General features: G+C 41.1%; 1 protein-coding gene across 4 annotated transcripts in view; it reads right to left on the bottom strand.

The window, feature by feature from the left end:
• The window catches only part of cadm1b (cell adhesion molecule 1b), a 217,655-nt gene that overhangs the window by 39,404 nt on the left and 161,631 nt on the right, over positions 1–16,620 (bottom strand). For all 4 annotated transcript variants that reach the window (XM_036214910.1, XM_024276687.2, XM_024276685.2 and 1 more), the window contains 3 exons: positions 14,545–14,697; positions 11,342–11,479; positions 1,264–1,422 (listed from right to left, as the gene is read on the bottom strand). In XM_036214910.1, coding sequence (XP_036070803.1) covers positions 1,264–1,422; positions 11,342–11,479; positions 14,545–14,697 — 450 coding nt within the window. The remainder of the gene's footprint in view (positions 1–1,263; positions 1,423–11,341; positions 11,480–14,544; positions 14,698–16,620) is intronic.

Genomic DNA, 16,620 nt, shown 5'->3' with positions numbered 1-16,620 from the left:
AAGTGAGATGCCCAACACTGCTAATGGTGTTGCGCAAGGGTACCCACGGTACGACAGCATCAGTTGTACGTCATAAGTACATGTAACTTATTTCTGCCATAGAGATACTTCACGATGCCCTTACTACATATGCACACGACAATCGTACATCACATTTTCATGACGCCCCTTGAGGTGGTTGTTTGAGCCTCAAGGGTCACAACGCTCTCCTTAAGATGCCACCCTCCCAACCCAAAAACCCACCGCACAAACATGGGTCTGTCCCTTGGCTATTTGTTGGGCATCATTATCATGCTGAAAGATCCAACCATGTCTCATCCTTAATGCTTTCACCAATAGAAAGGATTTTTTCCCATAAATGTATACTCTCCTTCATGTGGATAATTCAACCTGTCCCCTCTCTCAAAAACAGCCCCAAACCATGATGTCTCCCCCCCATGCTTTACAGTGGGTATGGTGTTATTGGGATGCAATTCTGTCTTCCAAATAAGACAAGTAATGTTAATACCAAAGAGTTCAATTTGACCACTTGACATTCTCCCAATCCTCCTGAATCATCCAGATGGTCTCTGGTAAACTCTGGACATGCCTGGACATGTTCTGGCTTGAATCCATTCCCATTACACAAATAAAGTCTTTAAAAATGCAGTGTGATTTCCTGGATTCTTTATTTTACATTTGATATCAAAGTATACCTATGATAAACATTACAGACCTTTGGTGGAACAACTGGCAGAATCTCTGCCTGCAAAATACATTTTTGCCCCAATGCATACAGTGAGTCAGGAAACTGTTTAAGTACAAATCTTGTAGTGCTTTTCTACTCCAAGGGGAAAAAGTTTGAAAATTCTGCTGCAACAAACTAGAGGCAAGAATATAACAGATGTTTACAGATTTCGCTGCTGGTTCTTCAGTGTAGCAGAAAAATTATAGTGGTTTCAGTCAGTGAAAGAACAATATTCTTTTTGCCAAGTGATGGAAAAGAGACTATCAAAGACCCAGCTTTGGTATCTCTGAAGTTACCATGTTTCTTATTCAGCTGTATAATTTCAATGTTATTCTGCCAGATATTTTTTTTCCAAAACTTCTGTTTATCATTTCTTTTTAATGAAATCTTTGAAGCGTTGTAGCTTCGTTGCCTCGGCCCTACGAGTAACTAATTAAACTGCTAGCTTGTCCAAGCAACGGGACTTTTTCTGGCAGTGTCTGGTTTGGTTCTGGAATGGAAATTTAAAACGAGAAAAAAATTTTTGGATTACTCACACAGCACTTCCAAGTGTCTTTCTGCCAAGAGGTCCTTCACAGCTGGGTGGTCAATGATGCAGTCCACTGGGAGTCCATCGTCCTCCTTGGTGACAGAAAACCTCACCCGGCTGGTGACGGTAAACATCCTGTCATACATCTCCTCCACTGTCATCTCACCTGGAAAAGAGAGGAGAGGAAATGACGTGAAGGACTCAGAAGCAAACAGAGATGCTTGCCGAAGTTAACCGCTGCAGAGGCTGTAATAGGCAAATAGTCACAGCTATTAAGAGCATATTACCTGTCAAAGTGGAGTAATTTCAAATGGCATTTACATTTAATTTGTGATTCAGTTATGTGGTGCCCGAACGAGACTTTAGAGGATTCAGACGAGCCTGAGGCCTTCGATTCTGACGAGATCAGCGAGAAGCGCCTGGGTCGTATCAAGCCTGATAATGAATGCTTCTGCTGCTTCAGGCTGGAGCATTGTTGGGGCTAACCCTGCAGTAATCTGCTGCCCACTTGGCCCAAGGCTGTCAGAGGGGCATTCATTTAGAGAGCTTTACAATGCCACAGGGGCATCGCATTAGCTGCAGTGCTGAGTGTGATGCTTTACTTGCACTTAATGAAGTGAGGAAATAATTACAGCCCCACGCTGACCTGCAGCACACTTCCATTTCGGCGTTGTCACAGGGGAGGCCGGCTGGATTCAGGGAGGGCAGAGCAGTGTTGTTCCATAGTTGATCAGCACCATGCACATGCGAGGCCCCTTTATAGACATTAACCCCATGCAACGTACACCCACCCATGAAAGAACTGCTTGCATAAAACTTCAATCAACTAGAAAAGTTGCATTACCTCCGATATTGCTAGTGTAAATGTTTTTTTGCTGAATCTGGTTGCTGAAGATGCAGAAGCTGTTTTCTGAAAATTCCGAAACAAATTACTTTAATTGCTGAAGGGATTTGTTGAAAAAGCAAAAGTTATTTGCAAAATACTAAATTTGCCAAAGAAAGACTTGCAATTTTGTTAAAGAACTATGAAAGACCACTGAAGTTGCCCTAATTTTTGGAAAAATGTGTAGTAAATTTGCTTAAAAATCTTTAATACATTTGCAAAAACATACAGCCTGTTGCTTAAATATGAGCTAAACTCCTAATTAGCTCAACGAACCATTGTAGATGCCAAATTAGTCTAAAAAGCTACATTGCTAAAATACTAGCTGAACTCCAAAATAGCATAACATCTTCTTTAAATGCCAAATTGTTCAAAAATGTAAGCCTCTTGCTAAAATATTAGTCAAACTCAAATGTAGCCCAACAAACCTTAGTAGATAACAAATTAGTCAAAATGTTTGTTAGCTGGTAATTAGCTAAATTCTAAATTAGCATAAAAACCTCAGAAGATAACATATTAGCCAAAAACATTAGCACGCTGCTCAAAGATAAATTCCAAATTAGCTTAAAAACCTCAGTAGATAACATATTAGCTACACTATATATAGCTCATATAACAGCTTTTCATTTTAAAAAGTGTAAACGATGGTTTCAGAGAATTTAAAGAATTTCTTATTCACTTCTATTGGGGCTTATTTTGCTCAACTACAAAGTTTATCAATGCCAAAAGTGCAGGTAGCAATATCCCAAATGAGCTGAATGTTTTGATACCAAGATTGCTGAAATTGCTGAAAGTGTGATTGAGTTTTTACATGCTTAAAAATGTACGGAAAGGAGCAGGAGAATCACTATAGTGTGAATGCTTCTAAACTTTAACACAATCAGCGGCATTTTCGCTTGTGGACATTAAACTTGACGATGTGCAGTGGGACAGAGATCCGTTTGACCACTTGAGGGCTGAGCAGTTTCGGTAAATATTGTGCTCCACGCAGGACCATAACCCAAGCTGGAAAACAACAAAAAATGTATCTTACACATCTAGTCGTGCCCCACATAGCAGCCATTAAGTGCACACAATATCTCTGAGACCGGTTTTTTACTCTTAAAAGCACAGCAATGAACTCCCTCTTTATTAGAGTGGAGTGCTGGGAGCAGTGCTGGCTTGTTCCCTGCCAAAAAAGCAATAAGAAATGCACATTAAGACATCTTTTTGTCACCCGGCAATCACGGGAGCAAAGCGCAGCACATTAGATCACATTTGTAAGCTCAGCGAGGGCATTTCCAGACATACCTGCCAAAGGGTGCGCCCTGTGCACCGAAGAGTACAAGGAAATGGACTGTGAACTGGAGGGATATGGTGATTAGAAATTGTTCTCTAGGCAAGCCTCCCTAATTGCCTTTATAAGAGTCGCTGCATTAAGACTCAAACAACAGTAATCAGGTTAACTTTACTGAGTGTCTCACTTTATTTCTGCCTAATTCGATTCAGGATCGCAGCTTTTGACTGGAGTGCAGTCTTTATTAACCGATGCATTTGCAACACCACAAAACAAAATGGTGTTAAAAATGAGCTGCTGTTTTATGTGCCACTAACTAGTTATGGTGTTGCTGTGGGTCATGAAGTAAGAATCCCACCCAATTCATGAAAATAAAAACAGAAATACAGAAATGTGTAGATGATCCATAAGGACACAGGAAGAAACCAGTTTAAAATAAAATCTTTTGCCCATAAATTTCTGATCTACACTAGTTGAATACTCATCATAGAACCATTAGAACTCTACTGTAGAGTGGGCCAAAAAAAAGAGAACTCTGGTCTTCCTAAGCTGAAGGCTCTACTAAACTTGAAGCAAGTTGATTTAGCTCATTTGTGCTCTAAATTTGCACAACACCTTGAAAACTTTGTTTAGTTACAATAGCTACTTTTTCAAAGGAAGTTCTGTCCTTAGTATGCACTGAGTATGGACTAAAAGCCAGTAACAATGAAGAAAACCCAGCCCATTGATTTCCCAGAATCATTGAGAGTACATCCCTCCTTCATGCTGCTGAGAGATAAAATCCTGCACAAATACACTACACTGCCCTTGAAACATTTGTTAACTTCCTCCTAGGAAAAGCTTGTTTTTAAATTCACCATGTGGGTCTGATACCCGATCAGTTTGCATGCACAAATCTTCCATCATTTCCTTTTGTTGCAAACGTAGCGACAATTAAGCAATCTGAATTAGATCAGCTCCTATATTTTTAAGTTTTTTTCTTTTGTATGTTTGTTGATCATATATTGAGAAACTTGTAATTAATGATTAAAAATAAATGAAGATTAGCTCCCGGTAGCAATTCCAGACAGTTTTTTCTCCTTGAATGTCTCCTTACTTGAGCAATTTAAGTAACTGATAAATGAAAAGTCTATGTAAATACTGGTAAATTGCACGTTTCTGGCTTCAGGGTTTAAAACTCTCGTGATCACCCATTGCCACGTATGTTTTTAAGTCAGTTTTCAGGCTCAACACACATCCATTGAAGGCTCTTTTGAGAGGTAAACCAGTTGAACTTTGACCAATTAACCAGGAACTCGGATTTGGAAGACATGTGAATGGCGTTCTTTTCAAAACACTTTCCAACCTTTGGAAAATTAGGTAATGAAGGCAAAACCTCCTTGAACCGCCACCTTAACGTGGTGGAGGGGTTTGAGTGCTTGAGTGATCTCAGGGGTTATGCTGTCAGGGCTTTTGCCCCTGGTAGGGTCTCCCATGGCAGACAGGTCCTGAGTGACGAGCCAGACAAAGAGCGAGAATGTCTCTCAAGTTGAGCTCAATAATTTCTTTTTGCTGACACATCCACTGCCTTCAGTTGGACATCGTACATATTTCCTGTTATTTTTACAACATTTCAGACTAATACAGTGAATGATAGTTTTCTAAAAGAACCTTGACTCCAAAGTTTGACATCACTAATGGCAATGTTGTTGAAATTTACCAAACAACCCTGATTTCATCTGATTTATATACATATAAATTCAGCATTTTGAACATTAGAGCTGTTGCACTTTAACATACATATTTGTTAGTAGTGCTCATTCCAGAATCTGAAATCTATCATCACCTCTGAAGTTGGGTGGCCTTAACTATGAGCATTTCAGTGCCATCAAAATATTTCTAAATTAATCTTCATTCTTTAATCTTTTTTCCTCTATTTTTCCATTTAATAAAATACTAAAAAATCCAGTTGTGGGCGTCAGACTCGCGCAGGCAGAGCAGATATCCAAGTCAAACTGAATTCGCCAATAAGAACTGTCATCCAAACCCAGATGAGGAGAACAACTGTGGACCCGGTCACGGACCACCTCAAATATGAATGCAGAAGACATTTGAGAGTCAAATCAAATGCTCTTGTGAGCTTCGAGCACTGATCAATCCCAGTGCAATCAAGCATGGCCTCTTCTCAGGGTGACATTTTCTCTCCCAGCTTATAACCTGAGTCTGCTGGCAGGCGGCACACTCCAGAGTCGTCAAAGATCAAGCCGTCTCCAAATGGCTTTGACATGTATGACTGCGGCATTGCTGTTGTGATTAGTAAAGCAGTCTAAAATGAATTTGCCATGCACTTTAGATTCACCCTCACTAACTTTAGAATGAGAAAATAATTAGATGTAAGGGAAGATGCTGGTTAAGGAGAGGAGAAGTTGTTGAAGCGTTTCGCCTTTCTCTAGTCATCTTTTCTCAGGTGATTAAACGTCACTAAATTTAAAGCGTTTTAACTACAAGGAAAACAGGGAAACCTGAGATATTCCTGGAATAGTCATTTGGATGAGATGACTGAGTCATTTTTCTCAGTGCTACTTCAAGTTATTATGCACAGATTTGTTTTAGGTCTGTAAAAATGTCTCCTGGGGCAATTTGGCCTCAGTCTGATGATTTCAGGGAATTAAAAAAGAAACTGTTTTTGGCTAATTGCTATTTTTCAGTCTTGACGGCTTTCGAATAAATATAAAGCTGCTATTTCCTGGTTTTAAATAACCAAGAGATCATTTTTTTACTATATATTTTGTAAGTTAACCATAAAAAGTTAAGAGAAGGAAATAAAAATCAAACCAAAACAAGCTAACCTTGAGATTTTTAAGTGTTTAATGAATCTAAAAAAATAAAAATTAAAAAATCCAAACATCCAAAGAGCTTTAATTTAGTGTTTCTATGTTTTGTGTTTTGGTGTTCAGTGGCCTTGTGGTAGAGTGTCCACCCAGAGACTTCAAGGTCAGGCGTTCAAATCCACGACCGGGTCAGGGTCAATGCATGTGACCCATTGCATTAACCCTTGTGCTATCCTAGGCATGTCTACATTAAAAGTGGGGTCATCTGGACCCACAAGACAGAACTTTTTTCAAAGTATTTTTTATCTTCACTGGTGTCCGTGGCAGATATAAAATCCTGTCCACCTTTGTCCAGCTTTGTCCTGGGAGGGATCACACATGCGGTTAAACCACCAAAAGGTTCCAGAGCGATGTCTGCAGCTCAGCAGAGAACAAATTTCACACACCCAAGCCAATAGAACACATGTCAAGAAAATTAAGCCTAGATTGTATTTATAAGTATTTCTTTATTCAAATTGTTCTGAATCAGGAGCAGAAAAAAAAAATGTTGGTAAAAGTTTGTACAAGTTAGTATGACAAGCTGGGATTCCCTGCCCCACTCCATCCTGATGAATCCACTTGTAGACGACTAGATCCATGTACATCTTTGTTTTCCTTCGTCTGAGCTACAATCTGGATCAAGATTTTACACCTGGATAGCTCCAATATTTCTCGTCATTTTTGTGCACTGCCAATGTTAGGTTGGGGGTGTGAGGGGCTGTAAGCTAAGTGGGAGAGGATGTAAATAACAGGCTCCATCCATCTTCCTCCGCTTCATCCGGAACCGGGTCGCGGGGGTAGCAGTCTAAGCAAAGATGCCCAGACTTCCCTCTCCCCGGCCACTTCCTCCAGCTCTTCTGGGGGGACCCCGAGGCGTTCCCAGGCAAGCCTAGAAACATAGTCTCTCCAGCGTGTCCTGGGTCTTCCCCGGGGCCTCCGCCCAGTGGGACATGCCCGGAACACCTCACCAGGGAGGCGTCCAGGAGGCATCCGGATCAGATGCCCGAGCCACCTCAACTGGCTCCTCTCGATGCGGAGGAGAAGCGGCTCTACTCCGAGCTCTCTCCGGGTGACTGAGCTCCTCACCCTATCTCTAAGGGAGCGCCCAGCCACCCTGCGGAGAAAACTCATTTCAGCCGCTTGTAGTCGGGATCTCGTTCTTTCGGTCACGACCCAAAGTTCATGACCATAGGTGAGTACTGGAACGAAGATCGACCGGTAAATTGAGAGCTTTGCTTTCCGGCTCAGCTCTCTTTTCACCACAACGGACCGGTACAGCGACCGCATAATAGTGGACGCCGCTCCAATCCGCCTGTCGATCTCACGGTCCGATCTTCCCTCACTCGTGAACAAGACCCCAAGATATTTAAACTCCTCCACCTGAGGCAGGAGCACTCCACCCACCGAGAGAGGACAAACTACCTTTCTCCGGTCGAGAACCATGGCCTCAGACTTAGCGGTGCTGACCCTCATCCCAGCCGCTTCACACTCGGCTGCAAACCGCCCCAATGCATCCTGGAGATCCCGGCTTGATGGAGCCAACAAAACAACATCATCTGCAAAGAGCAGAGATGAAATCCTGTGGTCCCCAAACCAGATCCCCTCCGGCCCCTGACTGCGCCTAGAAATTCTGTCCATAAAGACTATGAACAGAACCGGTGATAAAGGGCAGCCCTGCCGGAGTCCAACATGCACCGGAAACAGGTCTGACTTACTGCCGGCCATGCGAACCAAGCTCCTGCTCCGGTCATACAGAGACCGGACAGCCCTGAGTAAGGCTCCCCGGACCCCATACTCCCAGAGCACCCTCCACAGGACACCACGGGGAACGCGGTCGAACGCCTTCTCCAAATCCACAAAACACATATGGACTGGATGAGCGAACTCCCACGAACCCTCCAGCACCCTGGAGAGGGTGTAGAGCTGGTCCACTGTTCCACGACCAGGACGGAAACCGCACTGTTGTTCTTGAATCTGAGGTTCGACTATCGGACGGACTCTCCTCTCCAGTACCCTGGCATAGACTTTCCCAGGAAGGCTGAGGAGTGTGATTCCCCGGTAGTTGGAACACACCCTCCGGTCCCCCTTCTTGAAAAGGGGAACCACCACCCCAGTCTGCCAGTCCAGTGGTACGGTTCCTGTCTGCCACGCAATGCTGCAGAGACGTGTCAGCCAAGACACTCCTACAACATCCAGAGACTTGAGGTACTCAGGGCGAACCTCATCCACCCCCGGAGCCTTGCCACCGAGGAGCTCTTTTACTACCTCGGTGACCTCAGCTTGGGTGATGGACAGTTCCACCCCAGTGTCCTCAGCCTCTGCTTCCTCAACGGAAGGCGTGTCAGCAGGGTTGAGGAGATCCTCAAAGTATTCCTTCCACCGCCCGACAATGTCCCCAGTTGAGGTCAGCAGATCCCCACCTGCACCGAAAACGGTGCCTGCAGAAAACTGCTTTCCCCTCCTGAGACGCCGGATGGTTTGCCAGAATCTCTTTGAGGCCAACCGATAGTCCTTCTCCATGGCCTCACCAAACTCCTCCCAGGACCGAGTTTTTGCCTCCAACACAGCCCGGGCCGCAGCTCGCTTAAACTGCCGGTACCTGTCAGCTGCCTCTGGAGTCCCACAAGCCAGCCAGGCCTGATAGGACTCCTTCTTCAGCTTGACGGCAACCCTTACTTCCGGTGTCCACCACCGGGTTCGGGGGTGTTTTGTGGTAATTTGAAAGGCAAATCACAGCGTTCCTATACCTGCGGAAAAACCAAAGTGCTTCAAATGACTTGGACACCAAAAGTGCCTCGTCTGCACTCACGTGATCGCAGAGGCTCCCAAAAACTAACGTGATGTGCAGCTTTGAATCCCAACACACGCGGGACTAATGAATTGTTGAGTATGTCCATAATGAGAAGTGATTTGTGTTCTTGTGCGGTACACGATGATGTGACTTTCTGGCTCTCTTTATGTGTCTGCTGCCACTATGGATTAGCCCCGCTCGGCGTGTCGGTGGCATTTTGCTGATCTAACTGTCCTGTTCTTTTTTTACCCTCCCTCACACAGCACTCATAAACAGAAATTGACTTCATCTCCTGTAGGGAACACTGCAAGCGCAGATGGCATAAAGCTTCAGATTCACTCTTGTCTAAATATTTAATCTCCCAACAAGCCAAATGTATTCTCTCCATTCTAATACATATATAATTTGACAACAAGCTCAGGGACAGCAACCGCTCTGTGTAAATACAAAGTGATTTAAACAAATATCCCTGTTCCTGTACAATTAGTAATGAATAATTAGATATATAGCATTACCTGTGATGCTGTAAGCTGAATATGAAGATGCCAGAGCTAATAGCTGAAAATGCTGAAACTGAAAGCTTGCCAGAATATTAGCTAGATGCCATATAAGCCAAAAAAATTGAAAAATGTTTAATTTTGACAAAACAGCTAGCATAATGATATTAGCTAAATTCCAAATTAACCTAAAAAAAGTCTTATTTTGACAAAAGAGCTTGTTTAAAGCTAAAATATTAGCTAAACTCCAAATTTGCCCTGAAAATTAAAAAATAAAGTCTAATTTTGAGAAAACAGCTAGCATAATGCTACAATATTAGTTAAACTCCAAATTAACCTACATACTTTTCAAAAAGTCTCATTTTGATAAAACGACTATCATAAAGCTAAAATATTTGCTAAACTCCAAATTTGCCTAAAGAATTAAAAATAAAGCCCAATTTTGATTAAACAGCTATCATAAAGCTAAAATATAAGCTAAACTCCAAATTTGCCCAGAGAACTTTAAAAAAGTTTAATTGTGACAAAACAGCTAGCATAATGCTAAAATATTAGCTATACTCCAAATGTGGCTAAATAACTTAAAATTTTGACAGCTTTAATAAAGCTAACATTTTAGCAAAATTTGAAATTTGCCTAAAGAATAAAAAATTGTCTAATTTTGACAGAAAAGCTAATTTTAAGCTAAAATATTGGCTAAATTTGAAATTTGGCTAAATAACTTTTTTTAAAAAAAGTCTTTTTTTTTTTGACAAAGCAGCTAGAAAAATGCTGAAATATTAGCTAAACTCCAAAGTAGCATAAAAAACTGAAAACATGTCTAAATTAGCCAAAAACAGCTAAAATGTTGCTGAATTAAAAGCTAAATTCCAAATTACTCTTTAAAAACCCAGTAATTGCTGCACATGTTAAAGTTTGCATTCACAAGTTTCTAAGTGCACAAAGTTTTTAAGTTCTCCCCAATGTCATATTCATTTCCCTATGGGGCATATTTTGCTCAATATTTCAAAAATTATGAAGTTTATGAACAACAAAAGTACAAGCATTAATGTTTTGAACATGTCGAACATTTTGATACCAAGATTGCTTAAATCGCAAAAAGTGTGATTGGGTTTTTATGTACTGGAAACCATACGGATAGGAGCATGAGAATCCCTAAAGTGGGAATGCTGTAAAGTGTTCACACAATTATGAACTAAAAAGGTAATAAAATTTCAATTCTAACCCCTCTAACTTGTATACCTGTTTCTGCAAGCGCCTGCAGGCAGCTGAGAGCGCTGAAATGGAGATGAAACGTGCAAATAAAAGGTGTTTATACCATGAAGGGAGGGTTTGACTTTAGTGAAAGTGATGTTGGGTTTAAAAACTTTATTTATTTATTTTTTAAACCCACAGCGTTGAGGCGCAACAAAATGTTTGCGATAAATATTTAAGCAAATCCAAACATTGATCTCTGTAACGAACATTAACATGAGCAGAGCTTCAAGGCAAATAAAAATTTATTAGGGACATACTGCAAGCTGGAACTGCTGCACACGCAGTTGTGAATGTAAATATGAGGCAGCTCAGGAAAAAAAAAAAGAGGAAAGCGCTGTCGTCCTTCAATTGCTCGAGGCAGCAGGTGATCTTCCTACGTACATAAACCTGTCAATACAATCCCTACAACTTAGATTTAGAGTAAAGCTACATTTTTACAAAGAAGAGAAGTCTCTAGAGAGCAGGACTCTCAGGGAAGTGGACAGGCCTGGAGCACGTGAAGCAAACTGGGGGAGGCTGTTATTTTACCCACCTGTCAGTTCTTCCTCCCCCTTCATCCATCTGATCGAGGCGGCTGGTTTGCTGCCAATGGCGATGCAGGTGAGCTCCGTCTCGTTCCCCTCGCTGACCACATCCTCCCGGCTCTCGATGACTGGGCTGCCTGGTGGGACTGACTCACAGGAAAGCAGACATTCAGATGACTTCAATTTTAATATTATTTTTACATAATCATGATACAATTATGCAAAACTTCAAGTTACATTACTTTTTATTACTCTGTTAATGAGATATGATGCTGATGTTTTCTAAAAGCGCTATAAAGTATGAGTGGCCCAAAAGTATTGAGTTTTTAACATGTTCTTGTGGCATTTTACGGATGATATATGAAAAAAAATTAAGCCTTAAAATTGCATTTTCGAGTATTACTTTGTTCAATTCATTATGAATCAGGAGCAAGAAAAAAAATGCACTTGGAAAAAGCTCGCAGATGTGATGTAGACACTACAGTCGGTGGTCCACAAGCTCCTTTCTGAACCATCTACTTGCAGACAAATAGATCCGTGTACATTTGCAAGAGAAAGTATATGAACTCATTGGAAGTATCTCAATTTCTGTACGAAATGTATGTTTTTTTTATATTTATGTCTTTTGGTTTCTCGTCCAAGCTGACATCTTGGTCAAAACTAGATCGCTCGCCATTTTTGTTGCACTGGCAAAGTCTGGTTGGGGATGTGAGGAGCTGTAAGCTAGTGGGAGATCGTGTAAGCAGACGGATGATGGGAATTGGGGGCGGGGTTTCTCTCTGTCAATGGCTCCGCCCACAACTCAGAGGGCAAATTTTTAATGAACTATTGCTGCTCTGCAGAAACCATTGCCAAATCCTAATTGCTTCCCTATCTCTCTGGCTCCTCCCTATTGCTCCAATTGTAGGGACATTTGGAGCAACAGTTGTGTGCAAATGTTTTTTTTTTTTTTTTTTTTTTAAGACGAGCTGTACAGACTTAGAGCTGGCTTTCTTTCCGCTGGTAGGGTGATCTACTTCTCGTTTGTGGCACATAGAAACTATTTTCTTGTTTAAATTTAAGTATAATTTTTGAAGTTATGAGTGCTAGCAGCTACGTGCTAACGTAGGTGACCAGTGTCTACTGATGACATCATCATGCGTTGGCAACATCTTATTTGAAGACACTATTTTTCCCATATCTCGCCTCTTAGAGAGATAAATGTAGAGATAGGGAGAAGTCGTAGGACAATTTAGAGGGAGAGTCTGGCTGAGTCTTGTTTGTATGGGGTTCCATTTGTGCCAGAAATGTTTTTGCATGCACTGTCTATATCTTTGGTCCATTGTCTATGTCTACTGAACAAGTTTATTGAACATTTGTTCATGTCTATGTACTACTAAGCAATATCTTTTGCGTGTCCTGTAAAACGAAAGACGCTAATGACGCTAGCAACTGTTGCTAAGAACTTTTTTGATGACAAGATCCAACGATGATAGCAGATGCAAAGTTTTAAGCATAAACCAAGCTGAAATATCACAAAGCAAATGCAAAGCTATCATCAAAGAAGCGTGAACATGCAGAAGATTTTGCTTAGTAGACATTGAACTTTCATATTAAGGCGGGGACTGCAAAATATCAACTTGGGGACCACAAATGGCTCGCGGGCCGCCAGTTTGAGACTCCTGCCGTAGGGGAAGGGGGGCGTAATTTGGATTTTACTAAAAAAGGCATAATCATGATTTAAAAACCATGCTTTTTCAATAGATTAAAAGATGATGAGAGTGGTATTTTATGGAAAAAAAAACCTTAAAGTTGGTAAGTCTATGTTTCCATTTATTTGGGAACTCAGTCATAAGGTTTAACGGTTTGCCTCAGCAGGTAAAAGTTTCTGCAGCCTTCTGAATTGATAATTTTTGGAAACACTTTATAATAACAATCTTTAACAAGCTTTATTAACACATCAACAAACAATGTGTTTATAGGGTGTTAGTAAGACATATATTTACATAATAAGCCAAATAAGGTTTATTACCATACTTAGTAAGACTCATTAACATCTAAAGGGAGACTATTGTGTACAAAGGCCAAATAAATAAACTGCTTACAGGCTTAACAATTTAGTTTTCTTTTAAAAATTTAGTTTTAAAGTGTTCAATTGTTCGATTGTTGGCCCACAATCTAAGGTGTGTTTTGGATTTTGGCCCCTTTTGCGATTGAGTTTGACACCCCTGAGTGTCACCCCTGTCAACATGGGTGTTAAAGCTTTGGTGTTAAAAGGTTAAAAAAAAAATCTACTGCCCAGTGTTTAGGAAATTGAAAATTTTCCACTAAATCTCTGCCCTGAGGACAGGAACTCCCTATATTTTATAGTGGAATCCCCATTTTATAGTTTTTACACGGGTGTGTCGGTGATTATCTTTGGTCACAAACCCCCAGAACTGAATTCAGTTCCATTCCGACGTATTTGTACACCAATTATGTCTAACTTTGTCCGTCGTGTTTTTGCAGGTGAGACAAATGAAATAATAATTACTTAATAGAGCCAAGGCTTTGTTCATCATGCAGCATTCATTAGTTATGCATGATTAAGCACTAAGTGAGCAGAATGCTGCGCTGAAACTTCAGAAACGTGGCATCCAGGCCGTGTACATTCAATTCAATTGTCATGTCTCAGTTCATCCTCAGAGCAAAGTTGGTGGACGTCAGTGAGCTTAGACTAAAATTTAAAAAAAGAAGTTAGGTTGGCATTTATCTCAAGGACTCTTCACTGCAACCCTTGTTGCAGGAACGCTGCAGCTCGGTTTCAATCCTACAACTGGAGTCATTTCTTTAAAGTGCTTTTAATTCATTTCAATCCCCCAGGATGTCTGCATGTATAATAAAGCTTAACTAGAGCAATTTCTTTCCTAAGCATCAAAGTGTGGCACAGCTGACTCTCAACAGGGAATTGTTTGGAGCCGCCAAGTCAACATTCACCAGGATTCACAGAGTCAACACAGCTGCCAAACCCACTCGGTCTGAGCCATCAGTTTCAGCATCTGCTCCTCTTCGTTCTGCTGTCTAACACTGCGAGAGCTTAATTGGCTGACATTTTGTTTCAGTTGCTAAAGATAACAGAATCAAAGATCACAATTATTTCATGTTCACCATCTATAATCAAACGGGATTTAATAAAAGAGTGTGTCTGCGTGTGAGGAGGGGAGGGGGTTCACACATGGATCCTCGCACCTACCCAGGACAGTGATGTCTGCGTAGGCTTCCTGAGGAGGATCTGTGTAGAGCTGGCACACGTAGCGTCCCTCATCGGAGAGTGACACATTGGACAGAGACACCCGCAGTTCGTTGTCAGAGAAATTCACCAGCTGGAACCGGCTGTCCTTGAGAGCTGAGGGGATACAGAGTGCAGGGACACAAACATGAGACACGGGGTGAGGAGGGAAAGGAAAGGAAAGGAAAGTGGGCGAGGATGGAGCAGAAAATCCGACATATAGGCGGGAGGGGGGAGAGCCGCTGCCCTTTTGCAAGGCTTTCTCCTTAATTGAGTAAAAGAAAAGTGAGTTTCGAAAAATAATTCCTCCGAGTTGATTTCTAAAGTACCTTTACAGTCCACAGAGCACTGGCAAAGAAAGGGAAGTGTGATGAGCGCTCAGGAAAAATTCCTAACAAGCTACAGAACTCTTAGAAATGGGCCGAGGCCGGTCATGGATGGATGCGTCAACCCTCACATATTCCACTGACAGAAGAGTCATTCAAACACACATAATGAATTAAATCACAGTGTGGAAGAAGAGAGGCTTGAACTCTCAGACTGGAATCTGTGCTAATACCAGTATGGTGTCATCAAACTAGGTTAGCCATCTCTTTGACTTCCAGTCACCGCTTCTCATTTGGGTTAGCATTCATCCCCAAACACTCTTTTACATAAACAGACTCTGCTGATTTGACTAGGAAGCCTTTTGATGTTCTGACTGGCCTTCTTTTTTCTTTTTCATCAAGTCTTCAAACTAACAAAGTCTACTCAGCTCTTTTTTTTCTTTTTTTTAAGGAAAGGCAGTTTATTATTCCCAACAGGCGTCACGGTGATCATTACTAAAGGTATTGCAGGCAATGAGCGTGAACCATCATCCCTCAATCTAATTTGAGAGCTCTTTTAAAGCTTCTCCTTAAAGAGGAACAACAATGCTTGGACTCTTGGAGAGACAAAACACCTGCGAGGGCGGGAAACTCTTCAGTCTGGAGAAGCTAAATGCAGATTAGACATATTTTTCATTGGTTTCTGATTGCTAACTTAACCCTTTAACACTGGAGCTCCAGTGTTTATGTTCTTTGATTTACTGTAACTTTTCAACCGTTGACATAATCAACGTAATTCTATAGGCCTGGATTCTGGTACCACTTTTTAATGCAAATACGTCACTTAATCAGTGTGGTGTCACTGAAGCATACAATTTTTCAAGTTGCAAAGACAAACTTTTTTGTTAACCAAATATTGGTTTGTTGGGATCTCATTTACATGCCTTGTTTGAAAATGCCTCAACGTTGGTTGGACTGGCTTCAGCCCTTAATTAGACTCAGGTGAGACCTTGTTAAAAAACCAAGAGTGCCTGAACACATCGGACCAAATTCCCACACTAAGAACTTCATCAGGAAAGTGAAAACTTCAAGTTGTTGATTTTTCAAGGGTGCTAAGGCACGGTGCATACTTTTGTTCTTTTGCTTTCACACGTTTCACACTTGTGGCTTTGTTTTTGCTCACTGAATGATTATGTTAACTGTTGCTTCTAAGCTGAGACTGTATCAACCCTATTTTAAGTTTTAAGGCTCCTGTGTTGCTCTGAACGTCAGAGATGAGGATTTGGAATTAAGATTGCCACACTTTTCCCTGTCGAATAAACAAAAAAACAGACACTAACTGTGGTTTGTGATTGCATGTTACCACATGTTAGCCAAGGGATCCAGTCTTGTGATATGCAAGTTTATTAACACTGTTACATTAAATACTTTCATGTACGTTTTAAAACTAGCAGAAAAGCCACCTAATTTCCACGGATTAAAGGCTAATCTGCCAATAAACACATCTAAATCCTTTTATTACAAGTTTGGGGTCTAAAATATGGATAGCAACTAAAGACTTAGTATTTGTGGCTTTTGAGTAAGTAAACAATACTGCGGAAAAGTTAACAAACAGTTGCTATTTTATTAAAAAGAGCAACACTAGCAGCTATTTGTTATTTGGCCACCTCATTTAGTTATTTTTTTATCAAAAATATTATATTGTTGTTGCATAAATTAACCAAACATATTTTTT

The sequence above is a fragment of the Oryzias melastigma genome, linkage group LG13 (genome assembly GCF_002922805.2).
Source record: "Oryzias melastigma strain HK-1 linkage group LG13, ASM292280v2, whole genome shotgun sequence".
Classification (NCBI taxonomy): domain Eukaryota; kingdom Metazoa; phylum Chordata; class Actinopteri; order Beloniformes; family Adrianichthyidae; genus Oryzias; species Oryzias melastigma.
This window is presented reverse-complemented; position numbering and strand designations above follow the sequence as displayed.